The sequence below is a fragment of the Erythrolamprus reginae genome, chromosome Z (assembly GCF_031021105.1).
Source record: "Erythrolamprus reginae isolate rEryReg1 chromosome Z, rEryReg1.hap1, whole genome shotgun sequence".
NCBI classification, from domain to species: Eukaryota; Metazoa; Chordata; class Lepidosauria; order Squamata; family Dipsadidae; genus Erythrolamprus; species Erythrolamprus reginae.
The window spans coordinates 39945736-39973308 of record NC_091963.1 but is presented as its reverse complement, the minus strand read 5'-3'; the positions used below and the strand labels follow the sequence as shown (position 1 = coordinate 39973308).

General features: G+C 35.3%; 1 protein-coding gene across 4 annotated transcripts in view; it reads left to right on the top strand.

Moving 5' to 3' along the window:
• Positions 1 to 352: 352 nt before the first annotated feature.
• The window catches only part of DGKB (diacylglycerol kinase beta), a 345124-nt gene continuing 317903 nt past the window's right edge, over positions 353 to 27573 (top strand). For 2 of the 4 annotated variants that reach the window (XM_070729084.1, XM_070729083.1), the window contains exons 1-8: positions 353 to 422; positions 3293 to 3369; positions 4399 to 4419; positions 11040 to 11193; positions 12831 to 12968; positions 16557 to 16606; positions 18509 to 18583; positions 21146 to 21265. In XM_070729084.1, the coding sequence (XP_070585185.1) occupies positions 353 to 422; positions 3293 to 3369; positions 4399 to 4419; positions 11040 to 11193; positions 12831 to 12968; positions 16557 to 16606; positions 18509 to 18583; positions 21146 to 21265 (705 nt within the window). The remainder of the gene's footprint in view (positions 423 to 3292; positions 3370 to 4398; positions 4420 to 11039; positions 11194 to 12830; positions 12969 to 16556; positions 16607 to 18508; positions 18584 to 21145; positions 21266 to 27573) is intronic. The other 2 variants (XM_070729086.1, XM_070729085.1) reach the window with 1 other exon arrangement.

Here is a 27573-nt window from a genome sequence, read left to right as displayed (position 1 = left end):
TGTATGTATAAATATATCCATTAGTATGAAGTATAGATCCATACTAATGGATGTATTTATACATACAAGGGTGTTCTGTGGATGAAGTATAGTTTTACGTATAGTTCAGATAATCCAAACTGATAGATGAACCTAGTTATCAATATAATTAATACATTGGCATGTTGATATTATTGACTTGTTCATATTGTTTTTTAATGCCAATCCAATAGTTCTAAAAATTTATAAGATTTTTCTTCTTAACTATCTAATTTCCTTAGAAACTAGACTGAAAAGTTGGAGTATCTTCATAGCCACCAATTGAAATTGCAACAGCACAACTTTTTGGAATGTAAAACTCCATTTTAATGTCATGATGAACCAGGAGAAGTGGGCTAATCTGAGCCCTTCTGAGTTTTCTCAGCTTCAAAAATATGCAGAATGTAAGTATTTGTATATTTCCATAATGTCATAATGAATTATAAACTTATCAAACTAGAATTATAAACTTACAAAAAGTAATTTTAAAAAGTCCCATTATATCTAATTTAAAATCTACGTGCCATATTGTCTTTTCAAAACAAAAAATCAAGGCATTTTAAAAAATGAACTAATTATCAATAATACACAATAAAATTAGTAAATAATTATATTATTGATAGCTATTTAATTTTTAAAATACATTGCATTTTCTGTTTTGAAAAGACCCTGCAGAAGATAGATTTTAAAATTAAGGAACTTTGCAATGATTGAATATTCTCCATGGTATGTTCTTCTAAAGTCTGGAAATTAGATAGTGCACTTAATTATATATTTTAGAGTATTATTGTTATCTACTCTACTTAAATGTAAGTAACGTTTTTCCAAGAATGATTTCTTGAACCATAAATAAAGGTGAAAACATGGGGGACCTTCTTTGATTGTTAGATAGCTTTGTTACTACCTAATACCCTGTTTAATAAATCTTGATATAATATACCATGTGCAGTGCAGTGTGGGGTTGCTGCTGGTACGGACCACGTAGAACCAGTAGCAGAAATTTGCTATGTTCACTGAACCGGCAGTGATGACCAGCGGTCCAAAATCATCATGACATACTTATGCGTTTAAAAAATATTGAATTGAATTGAATACTTTGTTTGGCCCAGTGTGATTAAATGCACAAGGAATTTGTCTCAAGTGCAGAACCTCTCAGTGTACATGCAAAGCAATAAAATAATGATCAATATCTTCATAATAATAAGAGCCAGGGTGGCGCAGCAGGTAGAGTACAGTACTGTAGGCCACTGAAGCTGACTGTAGATCTGTAGGTCATCAGTTCAAATCTCATCACTGGTTCAAGGTTGACTCAACCTTCCATCCTTCCGAGGTGGGTAAAATTAGGACCCGGCTTGACACAGAAGAAAAATAAATGCTGTCACTTTAAATCAGGAGTCTTAAACTTAGGCACATAGCTGGCTTAGGAATTCTGGGAGTTGACTTTCACAAGTCTTAACGTTGCAAAGTTTAGAGACTCCTGATTTAAATTGAAAAGCCTTTGGAAGCTGCTCGGAAGTAGGTTTTTAATTGCAGAAGCTAAGTGACATTCAGCAGTGAATAAAAGGAAGGATTCTTATATGGTTCTATGTTTTTGAAGTTTTGGGGTTTGTGCAATATGGGGTTTGTATAAGGATTTCGGCGATTTCCATTGTGGCTGAATGAGTTTTGTCCTGTGTCAGGTCTTGACACCATTATTGTCACTTCTCTTATCTCTATACACTAATGACTTCATCTCAAACGATCCATCTGTTAAACTACTGAAGTTTGCAGACAATACTACGGTGATCAGACTCATTCAAGATAATGATGAATCTGCATACAGACGGGATGTTGAACAACTATCTTTATGGTGTGACCGGAACAATCTAGAACTGAGCACACCCAAAACCATAGAAATGGTGGTAGACTTTAGGAGAAACCCTTCCATCCTTCCAACTCTTACAATACTAGACAACACAGTAGAGACCTTCAACTTTCTAGGTTCTATCATATCTCAAGACCTAAAATGGTCACCTAACATCAAAAACATTATCAAAAAAGGACAAAAAGGAATGTTCTTTCGACGCCAGCTCAGGAAGCTCAAACTGCCCAAGGAGCTGCTGATACAGTTCTACAGAGGAATCACTGAGTCTGTCATCTGCACCTCTATAACTGTCTGGTTTCATTCTGCAACCCAACAAGACTGACACAGACTTCAGAGGATAATCAGAACTGCATAAAAAAACAATTGCTGCCAACCTGCCTTCCATTGAGGACCTGTATACTGCACGAGTCAAAAAGAAGACGGTAAAAATATTTACTGACCCATTGCATCCTGGACATAAACTGTTTCAACTCCTACCCTCAAAACGTCGCTACAGAGCACTGCACACCAAGACAACTAGACACAAGAACAGTTTTTTCCTGAACACCATCTCTCTACTAAACAAATAATTCCCTCAACACTGTCAAGCTTTTTACTAAGTCTATGCTTCTATTTCTACGAGTTTTTCTCATCATTCCTATCATCCTTTCCCTCCCACTTAGGATTGTATGACTGTAACTTGTTGCTTGTATCCTAAGATTTTTATTAATATTGATTGTTTCTTCATTGCTTATTTGACCCCATGACAATCATTAAGTGTGATACCACATGATTCTTGACAAATGTATCTTTTTCTTTTATGTACACTAAGAGCACATGCACCAAGACAAATTCCTTGTGTGTCCAATCACACTTGGCCATTAAAGAATTCTATTCTATTTTATTCTGTTCTGTTCTATTCTATTCTATTCCATTTCTATCACAACTTCAAATCAGATTTAGCCATACCGGTGGATCAGAATGCTTTGTTTGTGTGTAGCTTTTAAAGGTGGATTTCTTTTGGTAAATTCCAGATAGATAATATCAAGAACGTGCATCTTATTTACTTGTGTAGAATTCAACATTTTAGATATAAGAAAATTCTAAGATATAATATCATGCTCTTTCAAAATCTAATTAGTTGAAAAAGAAAAGAATTTTATCAGTTTTGGAATGGAATATGTTGTTAATATTTGTTTATTAATTAAATTGCAATTACAGATTAAAATTTGCAATATTCCAATGGCATAGTGAATAAAAGCTATGAGATTTATGTTCCAAAAGGCGTTATTACAATTAAGATAAAATAGACAATGTTCTGGAAAAAATAGTATATTAAATTATTTGTCATGTAGCCCAAAAATTAATGCTATTTGTTTATGAAGCCAGTTTGTTTCAAAAAGTAAAAGACTTTCAACACTATTTTTACAGATTCAACAAAGAAAATTAAGGATGTTTTAGAAGAATTCCATGGCAATGGAGTGCTAGCAAAATATAATCCTGAAGGGGTAATTTTTTTTCTTATCTAATTTATTACATCATTATTGTTGCTAGAACTTTACTCCATTATTTCGTGTCCTCTGCATTCATTTTATATATATAACTAGCACATATTAATAGTTCCTTCCAGATTTTAACACTCATGTACAGTATTAAAATTAAACACCTGTGCAGTGCTCCAGAAGTTACCAGACTGTTCATTTTTTTATTCAAATGATTTCACTTTAATCAAATAGAAATTATCAGTGAAACATATCATTTCAGCTGACTATTCATGCTGTATTAATACCCCAATTCTTAGAGCAGTCTGGCAATCTGGCAATCTAGATAAAATGCCTCATTTGATACGTTTATTAATTTATTAATTATTATTTATTAATTCTTGGTTTCATATTCTCTCTCTTAGTCTTCCATTAAGCTTAGAAGATTTGGCTTCCTCTGCCCACCCCCATCCCTCCCCACATCTCCCAAAGTACTGGAATAAGATTGAATAATTATTCGTTGACTTGGTTCCAGGCTTTTGTTGTTTTTAATTCTTCAATCTGCTTTGTTTTGTTAATATAATTTTATATGTTATTGTAAGTTTTGATTGGAAATCAACCAGAATTAGTTGGAAGATGAGTGGCTATATAAATATTTAAAATAAAATAAAAATAATAAACAAAATAAAATATTTTTAGTGCAATGCCATTCTATGGAAGAAAATGTAACTGCCTAATAGAATTTTTTCCAAGACTGAGTCAAATAAAGATTTATATGGTGTCAAAATGGAGTATCTAAACTGATATTGTTAGTTTATTTATTTATTAATTGGACTTATATGCCACTTTTCTCCGTTACCACAGCTATTTGCTAAAAGCATACATTTGCAATTTTATTAATACTGGAAACTTTTTTATTGCATGATTTCTTTCTAAGCTAGTCAGTAATGAAATCACAATTACCGCAAAAAAGGCTGGTTCTAAGAATAAGTCTGAGGAAATTTTTTCACGGTGTAATTTGATCAAAAATATTTTCTTTATTTTCCTGCACTCCAGAAGCAAGATGTTCTTAAACAAGTAAGCATATCTAGTATATGTGTTAGCTGATGTACCTGATGAATGTTATTAATTTATATACATTTATTTGATATGTTCTTTTCATAATTAGCTATTTATTGGTTAATAACCTTTATACAGTATAATGAAAGTTGTCAGTAAAGAAAGTGAAGATAAGGAAAAAGTAAAATACATTTGATACTTACTGCAGTTTTTTATTACAAAATATATAGTACGAAGGAAGCCTATGATTAATAACCAAAAATGGCCTGGAAACAACATTCTTTGTACTGTGATTTGGTTGTGCCTGTGGGATTGACAAATATTCTATGTACTTCTGTATATTGATAAATTGAGAAATCCCTGTCATATTTCAGTATATAGCTGAAAACATCTCTGAAAAATGAAGGAGATGTAATCTTGCATGCAGGCGACATTAATAATTGGAGTGGCATAAAAAGTATTAAGTAGAAAGCAAAGAGAAAACAAATGGTGTATAGTGTAGATGATCAGTAGCCTAAAGAAGCAATACTGACAAGGAATGTAAATAAATCAGACAAATTCTGAAACTATATGGGGAAGAAAGTGAAGCAAATTCAGGCTGAGACAAACATATACAAATCTTAAAAAACAAACCAGAAACAGAAGGGGAAAATTTAAAACCGACAAAAAGAAAGGATAATACAGCTCTATTTTGGATATTTAATTTATAGCCCAACTTTTATTATTTATATAAACATTTATATAAACAATTCAAGGCAATGAGCAAGTTTATACTTTTTTCTCCTATTTTCCTCACATGAATAATACTGTCATGTTATCTATCTATCTATCTATCTATCTATCTATCTATCTATCTATCTATCTATCTATCTATCTATCTATCTATCTATCTTATATGCTGCCCAAGGACTCAGAGCGGCTCACAACATATGCGCAGAAGAAAAAAATTACCGGAATCTCATGCGCATGCACATCCTTTCATGGAATTTTGCTTCCTGCGCATGCGAAAAGCAAAATTTCGCTTGCACACATGCGCACACATGCTGGGGCCACAAAGCATTTTTGGTACCGAAGCTATGGTGTGGACCATTCCAATAGCAACTCGCTATTGGCCGAAAGTCAGTGAGCTGGTTTTTAATGGCTACAGCAGGACTAGAGCACGGAGCACGCAGTCTACGGAGAGGGGCGGCATAAAAATCTAATTAATTAATTAATTAATTAATTAATTAATTAATTAATTAATTAAGAAAGAAAGAAAGAAAGAAAGAAAGAAAGAAAGCACACATTTTCAAATGCCTTGCCGGTCCCCTGACAATTAGATGAAACTGGCTCTACATCCTACAATGAATTAAGCCCAGATTACAAAATGAAAAGTAAACTGCTTGTCCAAGGAGCTTTCCTTTTTTGCTTAACTTTACCTTAAGAATGAAGATGAATACAGTGGAACCTCAAGATACGAACCTAATTGGTTCCAGGGGGAGGTTCGTAACACGAAAGGTTCGTAAGACGAAACATTGTTTCCCATAGGAAACAATGTAAAATCTATTAATCCGTGCAATCCAACAAAAACCCCGCAAAAAAAAACCACTGCCGCCCGGCTGTGACCTTTTAAAACAGCCGCGCGGCTTCCCAGCCGTCTCCCGAAGCCAAACGCCAAACCCAAACTTCCGCGTTTGGCGTTCAGAGGCTGCTGGAAAGCCGCGCGGCTGTTTTAAAAGGTGACAGTCAGGCTGGGGGGCTTTCCAGCAGCCTCCAAACGCCAAACGCAGAAGTTTGGGTTTGACCCCGGGTTCGTATCTTGAGTTGTTCGTAAGACGAGGGGTTCGTATCTTGAGGTACCACTGTAATTCCTATTGTCTTCAAGAGTTCCTTGGGCTAAACTAAGCTACAGATTTGTAAAAATAAAGTTGTAATTTTAACGTATAAATTATGCACAGATCTCCAATGAATTAAGAACTCTTTATCTAAAAGAAATAGAGGTAAATATGAAAACTTATATATCTCTTAGGAAGAGAAATTTTTTCTTTGTATTTTGCCTTTATTATTTTTACAAATAACAGATTGACCCTAAACTATCCAATTAGCTTTCATGGCTAACGCAGAATTTGAATCCATAGAGTTCTGCTGACTAGCCTGGTGCTTTAACCACCAGTTCAAAATGGCTGCCAAGATATTTAGGAAAACAAAATTAAAATGCAGCTACATGCTAGCAATAAGAATTTTTATGTTTGTCTTAACTGATGTATGGTTTAGCTTTGCTTATGTCTCCACATTTTTCTTTTTTATAGTATCAGTTTTATTAAAGTTTATAATTACAAAGATAAAAGGCTGGTTACCACAAGCTACATCAATCATTTATTTATTTATTTATTAGACTTGTATGCCACCCTTCTCTGAAGACTCGGGCAGCTCACAGGATAAATACAAAACAACATGTATACAAATCTAATTCGTTAAAACTGACAGCTAAAATCCCACTACATTAAAAAGCAATCAATTAACTCAGTCACATCCACGCATAATATTTAATGGTTGGGGGGGCATAATCTTACTGCCCCATGCCTGGCGACATAGGTGGGTCTTAAGGCTCTTGTGAAAGGAGAGGAGGGTGCGGGCAATGTGAATCTCTGGAGGGAAATGATTCCAGAGGGCCAGGGCCGCCACAGAGAAGGCTCTTCCCCTGGGTCCCGCCAGATGACATTGTTTAGTCTGTTAAAAAGTGCTATTGCTAATATGTTGTAAGCTGCCCTGAGTCTAAGGAGAAGGACGGCATAAAAATCGAATAAAATAAATAAATAAATAAATAAATAAATAAATCAAGTGGTTTCATTTGTAAATACATTGTGTCATTATTTTCACTGAACTTTAAAATATTTTTGGATTCACTGTATCATTTTCCAAGTTATTTTTCTAATATGGCATTTTTTAAATGTCCAATTTTACATTCAGATTTCAGCCTCAGGCTCAGTTTTATCCTGTAAATTCTTGTGCTGTTCTATATCCTCTGTTATAGTTTCAGATGATCTTCTAAGTAGTTTATTCCCGTGATAAATGAATTAATTTCCTCCATGGTTAAATATTATTACTCCGTTTTATTAATGAGTCACTTCTTCTTAATTATACTTATTTATACTTATTTTTCTCTGCTTTGCTCTAGTCAAGCTTCAAAGTTCTCTTATGTCAGTCAGTCTTTTTCAATCCACAAAACTCCCATGGGAGATTTCATATACCGTATTTTCTGGCGTATAAGACGACTGGGCGTATAAGACGACCCCCTAACTTTTCCAGTTAAAATATAGAATTTGAGATATACTCGCCGCATAAGACTACCCCTCTTCTGTACATCATAGACCTGACTGAGTCTAGGTCTATGATGTACTTGCATTGAGAAAAAAATCATTTCTGAACATGATAACACAATATTTTAATTACTAATGATGAAGATCTTATTGTTAAAATTATGAATGAATTATTTAGAGAGAGAGAGCCAAGTGGGAGCACTCTTCTGTCTATCTCTCCATATGTCTCTGTCTATCTGTCTTGTCTGCCTCTCATATTTCTCCTCACCACAATTAAGTTTATTATTATAACTCATCATAATTTGTCAACACAAAAAGGTGAACCTGGCTATTTTCCTTTCTCCTACCATCTATTCTGCAGGTATCTTTCAGTCTAACATGCAGCATGCTGACACCTATGTGAGAATCTATTATGGAATGAGAATCTGTATGTGATATCATGATATCGCAATCCAAACAGCCCATCCATTTTTTCCTCTTTCCGCACTTTCTGTCTTTATCCTCTTGCAATGTCACTTAAACAGATTTTAACTTGTCGGGTTTAATTAGTGACCCTGCCAATTTTCAGTACTGTGCAGTGTGCTATGATACAGAGCAGGGTGAATAATATGACCTCAGCTTTTAAAGTTATTTTAAAATGTTGCCTAAGAAATATGAAAAGATGATTCTTTTTGGAGGAAAAGTACATTTTCAATGGTTAAACATAAGAACAAATACAAACAGGCAGAAATAAATGCATCCAGTTTAACATTCAATCATTTCCCTGGCTCTTTTTATTGAAATGAACAAGTTCATACATTCAATTTTGCAACCACTAATAATGTTGGTCAAGTAGGTACAAAAATACCTGGGGAAATGATCAAAGTCTTTCTCTCTCCCCCTCTCTCTCCCTCTCTTCCTCTCTTGCTATCTCTCTTTCTCTCTTTTTTTTTGCTTTCTCTCTTTCTCTCCCCCTCTCTCTCCTTCTCTTACTATCTCTTTCTCTCTCTTTCTGTCTCCCCTCTCTCCCTCTCTCTCTCCCTCTCTTGCCATCTCTTTCTCTCCCTCTCTCTTTCTTTCTCTCTCTCCCTCTCTTGCTATCTCTTTCTCTCTTTCTTTTCCCCCTCTCTCCCTCTCTCTTTCTCTCTCTCCCTCTGTTGCTATCCCCCCTCTATCTTTCTCTCTCTCCCTCTCTTGCCATCTCTTTCTCTCCCTCTCTCTTTCTCTCTCTCCCTCTCTTGCTATCTCTTTCTCTCTTTCTTTCCCCCCTCTCTCCCTCTCTCTTTCTCTCTCTCCCTCTGTTGCTATCCCCCCTCTATCTTTCTCTCTCTCCCTCTCTTGCTATCTCTTTCTTTCTCTTTCTGCCCCCTCTCCCTCTCTCTTTCTCCTTCTCTTTCTCCCTCTGTTGCTATCCCCCCTCTCTCTTTCTCTCTGTCCCTCTGTTGCTAACCCCCCCTCTCTCTCCCTCTCTTGCTATCTCTTTCTCTCCCCCCTCTCTCCATCTTTTTTTCTCTCAGCAGCGGCAGCAGGGTGATCAGCTGTGAGGCGGAGCTACGGAACTGAGGCACGGACGGCGGCGTGTGGGCGAGCCTGCGCTCGGCTCAGGCTCGCCCAGCTGGGAGGTGGTATTCTCGCCCCCCCCAGCTGAAACTGAGGTCCGGCCGGGGCGATTCTTCCCCGGCCGGACAGGCACGCTTGTGCTGCCAAAGGCAGCGTGTGGGCGGGCCTGCGCTCGGCTCAGGCTCACCCAGCTGGGAGGCGGTATTCTCGCCCCCCCCCAGCTGAAACTGAGGTCTGGCCGGGGCGATTCTTCCCCGGCCGGACAGGCACGCTTGTGCTGCCAAAGGCAGCGTGTGGGCGGGCCTGCGCTCGTCTCAGGCTCGCCCAGCTGGGAGGCGGTATTCTCGCCCCCCCCCAGATGAAACTGAGGTCCGGCCGGGGCGATTCTTCCCCGGCCGGACAGGCACGCTTGTGCTGCCAAAGGCAGCGTGTGGGCGGGCCTGCGCTCGGCTCAGGCTCGCCCAGCTGGGAGGCGGTATTCTCGCCCCCCCCAGATGAAACTGAGGTCCGGCCGGGGCGATTCTTCCCGGCCGGACAGGCACGCTTGTGCTGCCAAAGGCAGCGTGTGGGCGGGCCTGCGCTTGGCTCAGGCTCGCCCAGCTGGGAGGCGGTGTTCTCGCCCCTCTCAGCCATCGCAAATAGGCGCCACTGTCCTATATCCGGCGTACAAGACGACCCCCCACTTTGGAAAAGATTTTCAGGGGTTAAAAAGTCGTCTTATACGCCGGAAAATATGGTAGTTAATTCAAAAGTCTTCATATATTCTTTTATGAAATTTTAAACATTCACAGTAATATATTTATTGAAGCCCCTTCAAAATCTACATTCTTCTTCTCCTTCTTCTGTTTTAGAAATATAGAATATTGATGGCAGAAAAAGACCTCATAGTCCATCTAGTCTGCCCTTATACTATTTCATGTATTTTATCTTAGGATGGATATATGTTTATCCCAGGCATGCTTAAATTCAGTTTCTTTGGATTTATCTACCACGTCTGCTGGAAGTTTGTTCCAAGGATCTACTACTCTTTCAGTAAAATAATATTTTCTCATGTTGCTTTTGATCTTTCCCCCAACTAATCTCAGATTGTGTCACCTTGTTCTTGTGTTCACTTTCCTATTAAAAACACTTCCCTCCTGAACCTTATTTAACCCTTTAACATATTTAAATGTTTCGATCATGTCCTCCCTTTTCTTTCTGTCCTCCAGACTATACAGATTGAGTTCATTAAGTCTTTCCTGATAGGTTTTATGCTTAAGACCTTCCAGCATTCTTGTAGCCCATCTTTGGACTCGTTCAATTTTATCAATATCTTTTTGCAGGTGAGGTCTCCAGAACTTAATATAGTATTCCAAATGTGGTCTCACCAGCGCTCTATATAGCGGGATCCCAATCTCCCTCTTCCTGCTTGTTATACCTCTAGCTGTGCAGCTAAGCATTCTACTTTTCAAAAAATTAAAGGTGTTTTTCTTTATCCTTTAATTTACATGGAGCTCTTTTCATCTAGGGTTTCTCCCAGCATAATAAAAATTATTCTTTGGAAGGTTCTTAATTTCTGGTAAATCAGTAATGAGCAATTTATTAATTAGTAAGCGAAGAAGTGGGTGAATTCAATGTCTCCTTGAAGGTGCTGAATTGTGGCTGATATTTGGCCAAGTATGGCAACTATTATATATATATTTGAGGGGGGGGGGATTTAAAACCCTGAATAATCTAAAATATGCATTGAGAGTTTCTGTTTACTATATGTAAATAATTTAACCTGAGTCCCCAGACATAGTTATCTATTTTTGTTTGCAGACAATTGATTTAGAAGGTTTCAAGCTATTTATGAAAACCTTTCTTGAGGCTGATTTACCGGACGAATTTTGTGAACATCTTTTTGTATCTTTTGGAAACAAAGCTCCTCACAGCAGTCCATTGGTAAAGAATAAATCACCATTTCTTCCAGGAGGTGAGTTTTATTGCCTTGAATGGACCTACCACTTGTTATGAGACTTAACAAAAAGCCTTTAATGATCCTTAATGTCTTCATACTTTTGTAATGATTTAAATTTTTGTAGTGGGAATGGGAGAAAAATAGCACTTTTAGAAAAGGGAAGAAAATTTGAGTAGAGAAAAAGTTGGCAAACAGAAAGATTAAAAGATCTTCTTTCAAAGTAATTTTTCAAATGAGAATAGACCCATTATGCTTTAAGATTTAAGATTTAATTTGATCATAGAGCTTTACTGAACACCCTTTAATAAACTGTGGCTGTTATTTGCTATACATTTCTCAATAGATTTTATATTCATAGAAATCACAGTGTTTCAAGAATTTTTTTATGAAAACCCCCCCTGAAAAAATTAGATGAATTATTATTAATGACATTGTACTATAATTTCTTTATAGTTCACAGCAAAGTGATCAATTATTATGGATGTTAAATGTAGTATCCAAATATAAGCAGAAAATGTTCATATGATGAAAATGAAATAATTTCAATTTGTTATAAGCACAGGAATACTGTTAGTACTTACAGCCCCAGTAACTGTTTATAGTTCTATTGAAATAAAACTGTGGTGTTGGACTCAATTGTTCCAGAAGGATCTCTTTACTCTCAATTATTTACAGATGAACCAATGCAGATAAAATGAGATAAAATACGTTCAGAGTGTTATTGGCATTCAAGAAAGGATAAACTCAACCAAACATAGATCAGAGATGTTAGTTGTATTTGTTCCTGGATCGATAGGCTCTTCTTACGATCACTCATGTCCCAGTCACTTCCAGACTGGACTATTGCCATGTACTGTCATGGGGCTGCCCTTGAAGATCCAAGATCCTGAAGTTGCAATTGGTGTGGACTGCAGTAGCACAGGCAGTTATTTGCACTCCTAGAACAGGACAGAACTTTTTAATTCTTCATGAGATTCTTCATGGGATCAGGTTATCTGAGGAATCACATCTTCCTGATTATAGTAGCCAAACCTCATTAAATCTGGCAGAGAAGGCATGCTTTATATATTGTCTGCTAAGAACCTATAGTTGGCAGGTCCCAGGAGATGAATTTCTCTGCCATGGTGCCCACTTAAGGAACATCTTTCTCCTGAAAATTGTTTATTTGTTTAAGAAAATTTATATATTTGCTCAACTCAGGCTCAGTGATTGTGGGCAGCTTTCAAATTAGATTAGTATCATCCATTTCAATATTTCAAAAACTCTAAAGATTTGTTATTTTATCAACCTTAATCCTAATCTTAATAGTCTTTTTCCCTTTTTCTATGGTTTGTATTTTTGGTTTTTATGATATTAATTTGCATTTTTATATGCTATACATCTGGTTTTTTAAATAATAATTGCTTTATCTGAATGTTGTGCTGTGCCCTGAATCACTTTTGTAAAATGGGTCACTATATAAATTTTGATTTAAAACTAAATAGACTACTTTATCATCTTGAATTATCTTTTGTGCAAAACAATGTGCATTTTCTCAATTGCTACAGAGAGAAAAAACTGTTCTATATATGATATAAGAAATATGGGCAAGTGGGAAGTTTCAAATATTTTGTTTCTTCTTGTATACATAAACAGTATGAATATTATTTCAGGTTTGCGAATTGCTAAAAGCATATCTACACATCCTCAACATCTTTCCACAATGCATATACCAGAAGTAATCCAGTTGAAAGATATTGTTTGTTATCTTTCCCTTCTTGAAAGAGGGAGACCTGAAGACAAACTAGAATGTATGTATTTCCTGTAAAACAATCTCATATTCTTTATTTCCAGTCACTTTCAGTTCGTTCATATATGTCATAAATATGAAAATTAAAATAAGTTTAATTTTAAATAAGACATTTAAAACAAGACATTTGAGGGAACATAATTTTAGAATTGGGAATTCTAGAATTTTAGAAACCCAGGATCACTTGTTTAGTTGCCAGGCTATAGAAGTTAATTAATTAATTAATTAATTAATTAATTAATGTTATCTATCTATTTAGAAGTCAGTTCCACTGAGTTCATTGGATCTATCTTCTGGATTATTATGTTGTATCCTTAGTTTCTCCAGCCTGTAGGTGGAGTCCACAGTCAGTGGGATGACCTCTGTCCGTCAACCAATCAGGAATGAGCCCATGTTATAAAAGCTCAAGTTCTGTCAATCTTCCCGCTTTTTCCCTCAGTCTTCAGCAGGACAAGACGTGTGGTCAACTTACTGTCTACTTCTCACCTTTCTTCTTCTCCTATTAACTTTCCCCTTCATTTATCAGGTAAATTAAAAAAAAAAAAAATCTCTCCCTTTAAGCCTCCTCCCCTTCAACCGCAGCCCGGGAAGGCAATTGTGAGGAGGGAAGGTTTGCCTTCCCGGCTAGCCCTGTTTTAGACAGGCCAACCAAGTTGCTGTTTTTCATAAAATAAAATAAAGCAACTCATTGCCGCCAGGAATTTGGAGCCTTGAGCAACTGGTCGGGGGGGGGGGAGGGGTATTAACAGAATGCAGCCAAAAGTCCTACAGCTGGCGAACATGCCAAAGCAAGTATCATCTTAAGAATGCAACTCCAATACCATAGGCAGATGGATAAGGGCGGTCATAGTTACGGCCTACGATCTGTCTTCAGCTCCCCACTCTAGGAATATCACAGCCCACTCTAGCAGGAATGCAGCGGTTTCAGCCACCTGGTCTAAACAGGCTTCTCTAGAAGAGGTGTGTAGAGCAGCCACCTGGTCTGCACCTACTACCTTTATCAAGCACTATAGGATAGACACCTTTGCCTCTTCTGATGCAGCTTTTGGTAGAAGGGTCCTCCAGCAGGTAATCCCTGCATCTATGCCAGTTACTTAGATTTCCCTCCTGAGGGATTCAGGCTGGAGAATCAACCGTTGAACTTCCTTACCTGAATGGTGATTTTCAGCTGTAGGAGAGTCCTCAGTCAGGACCTCCCTCTCTCATTCTCCTTAAGGTTCTAGTAACCTAATCTCTTCTGATTTTCCTTTGTCGGCTAAGAAAAATTGCATGTCTCTGTTCTTGAACCATATACTATTTGTCTTGATTATCTGTTGTCTGTCAATCATTTGTACACGTTGACCACAAAGAGCCCAAGCTTCGAATTTTGAAAAAAAGCGGTAAGATTGACAGAACTTGAGCTTTTATAACATGCGCTCAGTCCTGATTGGTTGACGGACGGAGGTCAACCCACTGACTGTGGACTCTCCTACAGCTGAGAATCATCATTCAGGTAAGGAAGTTCAACGGTTGCATTTAGCATTTTTTCAAGGAATACGTTTATTGTATTCAACTTCTATTCAGCTTTGTTGGTCAAATAACTTCCATGGCTCTATTGGTTATCAAAAATGGTTCATGGTACAAAATTCTTTTATGAAATTTTTCAGTGACTTATGATGAACTAACAGTTTTCTCCAATATTATGAAATGGCTTTGATTTAGTAAACATAAGAAAAATGGCCGTTGTAAGTAATATTTCTTTTTATTTTAAGGTATAGAAATATGAAAAATGTTTTCATTTTTTCATCAAAAAGTTAAATTTGGAATACTAATACGTTTCAGTTGTTTTCAAAATGTAGCTGTGCACAGTTATAAATGTCTAATCATGCACAGGTATAATTATGATACCTGGGTTATTAATTATCTAATGCTGTGTTGGTAGGAGTAGCATAATGTGTAGGTTCTCCAGGTTCTGCTACTCCTTTTCCCGTATGCTGTTGCAGCTTTATTTTCACATAATAAAATGTGAATCCAACTCAAATAAAACTGCTTAAAAAACCTTGTAAAAATGTTATGTTATTGGTATTGCAGAATTTCCTATATTGTTTAGAAGACAAAAAGTGAATTATACAGACACACATTTTTATTATGACGTAGTAAACATAAATCCATGAAATGTGTTTAGTATTTGAACTTAATCAAGCCACTATTTGTTGATTTATTTATTATTAAAAGCTTTATATGGCTCCCCATCTTGTTAAACATTAGCCTGGCTACCCCACAACTATAATAAAATCACAAACAAGAAAACCAAGAAAACCATGCCTATAATCCATCATCTTTATCCATGAAATATTAAGCAGCACGGTGGTCTCATTTATAATAAGTTATGAATGCCTACATTTCTCTTTCCCATTAAACCCATTAAAAGATTAAATATACTGTACTATGTTGCAAAAATTGCTTCCATTCTTGTATTCTGAAGTTACAATGCATAATACTGTACTTCTAGTTTTGTTTAGATTCCATATTGAAGTGTAGATAAATTATACCACCAAAAAAACTAGCTTTTGTTAAGGCATTAGTTTTTCCAGTTATAATATATGGTTATGAGTTCTGGCCTATAAGAAAGGCTGCATAAAGAAAGATTGATGTCTTTGAAATATGATGCCTATAAAGCTTACTGAAAGCATTAATAATAATGCTAATACTTAATTATTTTGTACACTTAACGTAGAAACAAAAATACTTAGTGAAAGCTCCAAAATTTAGAAAAATCCAAACAAATAAAAAAGAAGACAAAATGTCATAATTATTGAGTTCTTGATAGACCACCATAACATATATAGAACTGAGCAACAAGCTATGTATTCACTCAGTTATGAAATTCATAATTTTTCTAAGACATCATTGTACATTAAAGCAGCAACATACAATATTTATAACTATATATGTTAAGATATAGACAGTAGGCTCTATCTGCTGGATATTCGGTTCTATTGCAAGGTAAAAGATCAAATTTCAAACAGTATGTTTTTTGAGCAGAATAGTAGCCCTATTATCTTTAATACAAATATGCAACATATAAATATTAAGATTGGTTTATGCAAATAGATTTTTGACACCTATATTTAAAAAAATAAATTATATCAGTTTGATAATATTAGATGCAATAAATACATACTTGTTTCTTTTTTTGATCATCCTATTTAGATATCTAGAAACATGTATACTTTTATGACAATATTCTATGAGAAAAATTTAGTTAGCTCGTTGCAATAATCCTTTCTCTTCCTTTAAAAACTGGACGTTTTACTAATTTGGAATTTGCTATTTAAGTACTAATTAAATAATTTCAATATATTCCTGGAAACTAAATAGAACAATCCTGTCTCAGTTAAAAACAAAGACTGTATCTTATGACTGAATCTCTATCTTACTGTGGTACAAAGTAGTAAGGAATAGAAAGACAATATGTGTTACTTTTTCTGTTAGCATTATTTATTTCTCAGAATGTATTTCTTATGTAGTAGTTGCTATATTACCTATATTAGAAATATGGTTTTAATTCTTTACCACAAAATGATTTTAATATATTATTTCTCTTTAGTTATGTTTCGCTTGTATGACACAGATGGAAATGGCTACCTGGATAGTTCGGTAATTTTATTATTTAAAACATATTAATTTATTGTTGTGTTTTGATTATTTTTATAAATAATTCAGGGTGGCAAACATACCTAATTTTCCTTCCTCTTCTTATTTTCTCCGCAATTGCAACCCTGTGAGGTGAGTTAGACTGAAATAGTATCTAGCCAGTTGACCATGCCTAAAGCAGAACTAGAAGTCACAATCTACCAGTTTCTAGCCTGATATCTTATCACAAGTCCAGACAATCAATACTAAAATAACAAATCAGGAAATATACCCATGAAATACAATAAACAGTTTAATAAGATATAGTTTTTAAAATTGTATTGGGGAACTTTTATACTGTTGGCATCTTCTGTTTACCATTACCAAAGTGGTTATATGCCTGTTCCAGAGAGCAGGAACAATGCTATTTTCTTCCCATCTCAACTAAACACTACTTCTGTTTTCCAGCTGGGATTCAAAAATAATGTTTGTCTTCCATTTTAAGATCCTCAGTGAGAACAATGTCACATGTTCAATTCTGATTTAGTGAAAGCATAGCTGCAGTTATGACTTCCTGCACTAATTTTCTTTTGAGTGATCATTGCCGTGGGTTGCTTGCATCCCTGATATTTTTTAACCTTTTTTTTATTTTATAGCTTCAAAGCAATTGTAATGTCTGAACTATAGTCATCTATAACAAAGGTCTGGGATATAAGTAGCTTAGACTGTTGCAGAGAAATGACTTTAGTTCTAACTTAAAATTTAATTTTAAGTTTATAGCCATATTGCCATCTACAACAAAAGGAGGAGTTAAAATTCAAAACACATTAAAAGCTAAATAGCATAACAAAACATCAGATAAAAGTAGCAATCAAAATAGTCAGATTAAAGCAAACATCACAAAACTATCTTAGAAATAAACCACAATAGAGGATGTACAAATAGGGTTTAAAAATCTAAATATTGGATTGTCTTTGACAATCCTCTGGGGATCTCTGGGGATTTCATAATTTAGTAATTAGAGATTTCTATTAATTGGTTCCATTAAGTTCAGCAAGATGAAAAGCAAATTAGTCTGGAACCATGATGTGATGATTAAAAAAAGGCGGCGGCCTAATTTTAATTACTTTTTAAAGTACTTATGAGTTTTATTTTTTTCCCTTTTATACTGATTAGTATATAAAATCAGTATACATATTTCATTTAAATAGGCTTCCAAGAATAAATTTATATTATGTCACACATTCCCATCTGGTTTTTCAAAAAATGTATTTTGGAAGAGAACAATATTGTGTATTTATTCTATTTTTCTATTGTGATAAACTGCAAGTCCATAGGGTATATATTGTATTGTATGTGAAACAGCAAGTTGTATGTGCAGCTTCTACTTTTACAGCTTTGATTTAATTCATTACAAAAAATGTTATGAATGACAAACTTAAAAAGAATAATATATAAAATTAAACTTGTTCTCTTTAGCTTTGTAATATGTGAAAATGAGACTGGGAGACTGGGTGAACAGGTGCTTCTTAGGGAATGGTCCTCTCCTGCTCACACATGCTCATACCACAAGTCTATATTTAGATTTTACCACTCCCCAGAATTACCCACACAGGAACAAGAGCAAGGCCTATTGAGTCCAATATTTCAAATCATGAAAAACACAGAACAAATCCAGGAAATACAAATCCATGGTTCAAAATACAACGATATACAACTATTTGCTTAATTTTAGTGTGTTCTAAAGACTCATATTAGAACTTGGCAATCATATGTCTAAATTTAGCTACTTCTGAATAATCCTAACCCAAAACATAATTTCAAGTATGATGTTTCCTTTTAGTATATATTATATTCAGTTGAATTCTACAGGGGGGAAAAGACTTTTAATTAACAAGATTCATTGTGTTTTGCTTTCATGTTCAGGAACTTGAAAACATTATTACTCAAATGAGGCATGTTGCAGAATATCTTGAATGGGATGTCACTGAACTCAGTCCAGTAAGTATCTTGGCAGGTTAATTAGCAATGGAAATATCAAAAAAAAATTCTATATTATTTTATTAAATTAATATTATGTTTGTAACAGCTTTGTTTGGTTTCTTCAATGTTGAAATGGGCTACAAAAAACTGAAAAAAAAATGTTTGTCAATCATATTTGAGCCTGAAGATTGAACAGAAATAAATATGACCAATCAAATTGTCAAAAATATAAACAAAACTATGGAAAATATAATATTGTTTAGATCAATCAATAACAGAATTTCTTTTCTTAAAATAAAATGGATTATATTAATAAGAAGAACAAAAGTGTTTAAGCAGAAAAGGCATTCAATAAATTTCCAGTGGAAAGTTTGCGGATCAGTGGTTGAATCTAGTAAACAGGATTAAACAATTTTTATTTGATTAGTTTTCTATCCGGCTTGGGCGAACTGGTAGTGAAAACTGTGGGTGGCCCTGCCCCCCCTTCTTGGACATAATGACGTCCCATTTATCCATATTTTTGAAGCTCTATGCATGTGCAGATTCGGCTCATGCAAGAGAAGCGAGCATACTTGTGCATGTATTCACATTTACAAACCAATAGTTGAATATTGCCCCTGAATGATTCGCTATACTAACTCTATGCTAGAGCACTTAATAAAACTTACAATTCATTGTACAGTGGTACCCCTACTTAAGAGCTTAATTCATCCTGTGACCAGGTTCCTAAGTAGAAAAGTTTGTAAGTAGAAGCAATTTTTCCCATAGGAATCAATGTAAAAGCAAATAATGCTTGCAAATCCATTAGGAAAGATGGAAAGGACTCCAAGATCCCTCTTACAGTTACCATCATTGAGCAAGGTACATATATTGTACCTGTGCATTTTGTTTTTCATGCCTAAATGTAGAACTTTATTTTTTTCACCATTGAATTTCATTTTGTTATATAGCTCCCAATGTTCAAGATCCTTCTGTATCATAAGCCTATCTTCTGGCGTGTTGGCTATTCCTGCTAGCTTGGTGTCATCTGCAAATCTGATAATTCCCCATGTATTCCCTTGTCCAAATCATTGACGAATGTATTGAAGAGTACTGGGCCTAAAACAGGGCCCTGGGTTACACCACTGCATACCTCTTTCCATGTAGATGCAGGTTCATTTAGGACTATACTGAAGTTGGTCAGCCAGTGCATCTGGTAGTGATGCTTTCTAACTCACATTTTTCTATTTTATCAAGTAATAGGTTATGATCTACTTAGCCTTATTGTAGTCCAAGTAAATTATATATACAGCATTCCTCTAGTCCACTAGTTTTCTCACTTTGTCAAAGAATGCAGTAAGATTAGTCTGACATGATTAGTTTTTGACAAACCTATGTTGGCTTTTGTTTATTACTTGTTTGCTGATTCATTGCTTGATTATTTTTTCCAGAATCTTTCCTAGTATTAAGATCAGGTTGATAGGTTTGTAGTTCCCTGGATCTATTTCCCCCCCATTTTTGAAGATGGGAACTACATACATACAAGATATAGTTCAGTGGTTCTGAGATCTTGTCTGTTAGTTCCTTCAGAACTTTTGGGTGTAATCCATCTGGTCCTAGTGATTTGAACTTGTCTAGTGTAGGCAGGTATTCATCATTTTCTTCCCTATTTTCACGTGTTCTTAATCTGTTTTCTGTGGTGCTGTTTTTGATACATAGATTGAATTGTATTTTTCCTTTGTGTAAAGACAGATGCAAAAAACCGAGTTGCTTGTCACCTTCTTGTCACTTTCTCCCATCAGTGGACCAATTGTTTCCTTGACTTGTTTCTTGTTTTTAACATATTGGAAGAAAATTTTTGTTGTTATTTTTTACTTTGTTCATTGTGAGCCTTAGCTTTCCTCACTTCATCTTTGCAGGGTCAGGTGATTTGCTGATGTTTTGCCTTAGTTATGTGCCCTCTTTCGATTTTTTATACTTGTCCTTTTTGTCATTCAATTTGTCGGAGAGTTCTTTATGTAGCCATGCTGGTTTCTTTTGAAAGCTGTTATTTTTTTTTTTTGGTCACTGGTATTGTGCTAGACTGGACTTTTATAATCTCACTTTTCAAAATTTCCCAAATTTCTTGAGTTTTTCCCTTGAGGATCTGATCTATGGAATCCTTCCTAAGCATTTTTGAAATTATGAATGACTCCAGTTTGTCTAAATATGTATGTTTGTGTCTATTTGTGTGACTAAATATATATTTGCAACATATTTTGCTATCCAGTTTACTTTTTTAGCATGTAATGTGAATTTGGGTGTGGTAAAATAACATCAAGTTATTTAATTTTATTTGAAAATTACTTTTTATCTGTTAATTCTAAGTATATAAACATTGTATATGGTAAATATTTTGAAAGCATTTAAGTTTTTAAATCATATTTTTTCTAATAAAAATCACTTTTAATTTCAGAGGTAATATTTAAATAAATACTACTGTATCAGAGTTAGGCAATTGTGAAATTTTTCAAGGCATATTGTCTTCTATTTTAATAAAAAAAATTATTTTCTATTTAACATATTATTTATACCATATAATATTTTTTAAAATTAAAACAGATTCTTCACGAGATGATGGAAGAAATTGATTATGATCATGATGGCACAGTTTCCTTGGAAGAATGGATCCAGGGGGGAATGACTACGATCCCACTTTTAGTGCTGCTTGGATTAGAGAATGTAAGAATCATTATAGTGGTAATAAACTCTCAAACTTAAAAACATGTATGCATTCCAGCATTTGGGGTAAAAAAAAATATTTTTTTTCTCCATCATAAAATATACAATATAAAATACCTTCACTTTTTGGTACAATAAAAATTGATTTAATTAGTACATCATATATAATCCCACATTATTTAAATCAAATGTAATGTTGGTATCAATAATTTTTTGTTACTAGGTTTCTAATTTTGTCATCCGGATTAGCCAATTATCTTCTAGTTTATTTCACCATTGATGTTCCTTCCTGTATTTTTTTTAAAAAGCAGTATCTCAGAAATCTTCAGTATAACTCATTTCCCTACATACTTTCTAATTTTATCATCTAGTTAAATCCATTATCTTATAATTGAATTTCATCATTAATATAATCTTCATATATTTAATATAAACAATATTTCTAATTTGTTGAACATTAAGCCATAGTGCATGCTTCTTCTCTGTATATATTTTTAAAGCTAAAAACCCTTCTATAACCTATTAATACTAAAAAAAAAAGAACAAGCCAATTTCAAGCTTTTCTTATTTTCCTCTCAATAGCCTCTATTAATTGCTTCCAAATTTTTAATTAGTTCCAAACCCAATTTTTAATTAACACTCCAAATTTACACTTATATATTTGCATTCCAGCATTTTGGATGTACAAATAGATAAATGCTAAATTCATGAAAGAAGACTATACACATAATTTAGAAATATTTCTTCCCCTAATACATTCCTCAACATTCCTGTTTATACTATGTTAGGACTGTTGTCTAAAAAACCCCTATTGTTATATATCTGAAAGAAAAAAAATTAGAATATTAATTGATTTTTAATCTTTTTTCTTTTAAAGAATTAGAATTTTAGGGACTGTTTTCAATATAGACATAGCTTGAAAACATTAACACATCTTTATAAAAAGTCTGTCTGTTCAATCGCATGTTCAGTAAATTGTAGATTCCTGCAATTTCATTTCCCCCCACCTCCAGCTTTTGAAAATGAGTCTAATCTAACCAGGATCAGATTCATTTGAATTGGATTGGTTATTTCCATTTGGATCAGACTCTCAGATTTAAATGGGTTATCTTTGTAATGAACCAGATTTCTTTATTTGTTTATTTGTTTGTTTGAACCAGAATCTTTCTGATTTTAAAATGTAAGAATAGGTTGATTCACTTTAACAGACTGTTTTATATTGAATCAATTTATCAAAAATATTTTATTATCTACGGTAATTTACACATGTACACTATGTATTTCAAAAGGTCAATTTGTGTATGTGTGTGTTTGTGTGTATCCCTAGTACAGTTCACCTTTTGAAATATATAAGCTATATAAATAAATATAGGCATGTATATTAAATACAGTTACAATCTTTTATTCTCATATCCCTTTCATTATTCTTTTTTGTATGCACTTTTCCAATTTTCCAGTAGGCAAAACTCAATCTGAAATAAATGGAAAATCTTTCTGCAGTGCAGCTGCAAAATCAGCTGATAATAATAGTAATAATTATTATAATTGCATTGATATGCCACCCTTACTACTGCAATTAGGACCTAGAATAAAATTAAAATTCAATACAATTGTATTTAACTGATTAATTAACTAAATCATATTTACATAATGCAACTATTGTCATAAAGTATTTTTATACTATGCTATTAATAAATGCCAATAGAAAACACACAGACCAAGATTCACAAACTTAATTATATTCATTTTTCCTCATATTTATCAAATAAATCCTTACAATTTCCCTTATACAAGTATAACTTTTCTAGCTTCTTGTGAGATTTTCAGCATTCTGAACACAATTTATTTACATAGCCAGATATATTTGGTGTTACTTGCTAGTAGAAAAACAGTTTGCATTCTACACAAATGCCCAGGTTTACTAAGACTTCTACACTGCAAAATTAGCCAGCCAGTTTATAGTTCTTGCTGGCTGGATGAAATAATATCAAAGGATTAAGAAAGTAATTAATTTGATAAGTGGACATTTTTGCTGAACAAAATAACAGGAAAAGAGCATGTCTCAGAAGTGATGCTTTTTACATGAAATGTGCGTGACAGTTGTCTATTGGCCTGAGCAACTGCTGCAAGATTTTTGTGATTATCAAAAATTGTGAACTATGTTATTATTGATTTAATGTGATTTCTGGAAATACTGAATCAGCTTTATTACTGTGCAATGTTCTTAGAAGACTAGTTAGCCTTCCTAGCTCATACAAGATCTTCTTTACTGCTGACACCACAATAGGTCTGTCATTTGAATTTCATATGCTACAAAGAGAGGTTATATGGCTTGGACCAAGTAATCTTGCATGCGATGGACTTTATGCTAGCTGGAAGGCCAGTTTGTTCTAGTGGTTAAGGCACCAGACTAGAAAGTAAGAGATTGTGAATAAAGGTCCTGCCTTTGCTGTAAAAGGCAGCTATGTTACTTTAGATCAGTAACTATTCATTCATTCATTCATCTATCTTCTATGCCGTCCAATCACGAAGGACTCAGGGCGGCTTACAACAATAATAAAAAATACAGTTAAAAAGATACAAAGGTAAAAGAAGTCGAACATTTCTAAACTAAAACATTATAAAACAAAACCCCATAAAGATAACAAAAAAACAGTCACTATCATACACATGCAGCCAGGTCTTCGTAGCCTTACGAAAGGCCAGCAGAGTGGGGGCGGTGTGGAAGTTGGGTGGAAGCTGGTTTCAAAGAGCCAGGGCAGCCACAGAGAAGGCCCTCCCCCATGGTCCCGCCAACCTGCATTGCTTAGTTGACAGGACTCGGAGGAGGCCAGCTTGGTGAGCACTTATTAGTCTCAGGGAGGTAGGTGGCAAGAGGCGGTCTTGCCACCGCTGAGCGATATAGGGCTTTATAGGTAATAATCAACACCTTGAATTGTGCCCGGAGACTAATAGGAAGCCAGTGCAGCTTGCAGAGCAAAGGTGTTATATGGGTGTACTGAGGTATACCCATGATAGCTTTCGCGGCTGCATTCTGGACTAGTTGCAGTCTCAACACTTTTCAAGGGTAGCCCCATGTAGAGCACATTGCAATAATCAAGACGGGAGGTGATGAGGGCCTGAGTGACTGTATGAAGGGCCTTCTGGTCTAAGTAGGGCCACAGACTGGTGAACCAGGCGAACCTGGGCAAAGGTCCCCCTGGCACAACTGAAAGGTGGTGGTCAGAACTCAGCTGTGGGTCCAGGAGGACACCCAAGTTGCGGACCCTATCTGAGGGGGACAATGTTTCCTCCCCCAGAACAATGTACGGACAGATTGAAATATCCTTAGGAGGAAAAGCCCACAGCCACTCGGTTTTGTCTGGGTTGAGCCTGAGCCTGTTGGCCCCATCCAGATCCTTACAGCTTCCAGGCACCGGCACATCACATCCACCGCTTCACTGAATTGGCATGGGATGGAGATGTATAACTGGGTATCATCAGTGTACAACTCAGCATACAACTCACCTCACAGGCTGTTGTAGTGGGAAAAACAGGAGGAAGATGTGTTGGATGTGTTTGTCCGCTTGAATTGTTTGTGAAAATAATAAAGATAGGATATAAATAAACGAACAAAATAATATCAGTTGACTTTGCCTTGAGTTGGACTCTGAGTGGATGGGTCTAATCAGGTAACCAGACCAGGCCTTCTGTAATTATCTAGAATGAGTTTGGTCCTGTGTTCCAATGAAGTAAAATCAATTCTTCAACCAGTTAGCTTATCCTCCAATGTGTTAGATCCAGATACAGGGTGTAGACAAAAAAATGGAAACACTTGACTTTTTGGCATCATAATATTTGAATATGTTCAAATCAATCAAAACTTGACATATTTTAATGTTTTTTTTAATTTGATGTTATTTGATATGTTTTTTTAAACTACAGAAATGTACAGAAATTTAAGGAAATTGGTTATAACCTTCTAGAAATGGCAGACCTCTCAGACTTTCAAAGAGGCAAAATTGTTGGTGTTCTAATGGCAGGCACTAGTGTAACAGAAGAGGTAATGTCTCAAAAGTAATGACTGCTGTTTAAAATAGAAGGGAAAACGTCCTCAGTCAAGCACAGGTCTAGTCAAAAGTCGAAGTTGTCTGAGAGAGACTGTTGGACTCTAAAGCGAATTGTTAGAGCGGATCGCAAGACCACAGCTCCTAAAATCACTGCAGAGCTCAATAGACACATACAGAACCCAGTTTCCACAAATCTGGATTCCACGGAAGAGCTACAATTAGAAAACCTCTGCTCTCAAAGACAAATGTTTCAAAGTGTTTAGCGTGGTGTAGAAACCACCAGAAATGGTCCCTCGAGCAGTGGCAAAATGTGATTTTCTCTGACAAATCATCATTTACCATTTTTATGACTTCCGTCCGTGTTTACATTTGGAGACAGCCAAAAGAATCATTTCATCCAGACTGCCTTCTCCCAACCGTCAAACATGCCGGGGGTTTAGTGATGATCTGGGGTGCTATTTCTTGGAAATCCGCCGGGCCAACGATTTCCCTTCATGGAAGAATTAAGAGCCATCACTATTTAGGAATTTTGGCCGACCAAATTCATCCCATGGTTCAAGAACTGTTTCCAGAGGGGGATGACATCTTTCAAGATGATAATGCACCAATCCATAGATCAGAGTGGCACGAGGAACATTCTAATGAAGTTCAGCATCTCATCTGGCCACCACCATCACCAGACCTCAACATTATTGAGCATTTATGGTCGATTTTTAGAGATTCAAGAAGAAGTCGATTTCTACCACCATCGTCTCTAAAAGAACTGGAGGGTGCTTTAACTGAAGAATGGGCTAAAATTCCTTTGGAAACAATTCACAATTTGTATGAATCAATACCTTGGAGAAGTGAGAATTGAGGCTGTATTTGCTGCAAAAGGTGGACCAACACCATATTAAAAGATATTTTGATGATTTTTCAAGGTGTTTCCATTTTTTTATCCACCCCCTGTAGTTAAAGTCACTGAGGATATCACTTCCAGGTTTGTCAATGCATTGATATCTGCTTTTTGGGGGGAAGTGATAATTCCTTCAGCATTATACCTTATTTAAATAAGACATTGCTGGAACTAACAGTTCTGGAAAATGATTGTCTGGTTTCCATTTTAGGGAAGGTGAAGACGAGTTTTGCACTTTATACTTTGTTTCATTAATTTGGTCATTCAATTTCTACAGCACTTTTACAACAATTTTAATTGTTTTTTTAAAATATTGTATTTTCTTCTAATAAGTAGGCTTTTTTTGTTTTAACCACCCAAATTTGTTTGGGAGTTGATGGAATAAACAATAACCTATGCTTTTATGACACTAGACTGGACTTGAAAGGGACTTTATTGTTTTTCTCTCTGTGTGTACATACATTCTAGAATTGTTCTGAATTATTCTATTTTCTTATTAATTTGCTTATTAACATGTCTACGTGAAAATACTCCACAAGTTTTCAACCACATCTATTTTGGTTTGGTAAAAAAGAATATATAGCTTTTTTAAATGTGCAGTAATATTTGGAGTGAATATGATCAGACTTTCAACTGTTTTCTCCACTTCTTTTTCTCCACTAGATGTCAGGGTTGTATTGCAGCAGTATTTTTCTCTAATAATGTGTCATTTCAAAAGCTGTAAGAAATACATTAGCGATGTTACCTTATGACTCTTTAAAAAGGAAAAAAAACCTGTATGGAATTTTAGGCCCACGTATAAAAAAGATTGCAGTTGAATTGGTCCATTGAGAATGATCTAGTTAAGCAAGATTAATGCCACAATGATTGTCAATGTACATTCCCTATGGAACACTCAACACTGCTTTGTTAGACCATAAATTTGGCTAGAATAATGAAGAGTCCTACTTCATTTGGCAGGAAATATATTTAAAGCCCTGTAAGTGTCTACATGTTCAGTAAAAATACCTAAGGCTTATATATTCTATAGTAAATATTGTGAGTTCTTAAAGAGATGGGAGTACCAGACCATCTTATTTGTCTCTTGAGAAACATAGAAACATAGAAACATAGAAGTCTGACGGCAGAAAAAGACCTCATGGTCCATCTAGTCTGCCCTTATACCAAGGATCGACAAACCCAGGCGCCTGGTCGCCAGTGGCGCCTAGAAAATGTTGTCTGGCGCCTAGAAAATGTTGCCTGCTGTACTGTATGTATACAGCAGTGTTTTTCACGAGGTGGCTCCTGCAAGTGGGAGCTCCAGGGCTGAGGCTTCAGCCCTGGAGCTCCCACTTGCAGAAGCCGCCCCCCGGCTATTGCCCGCC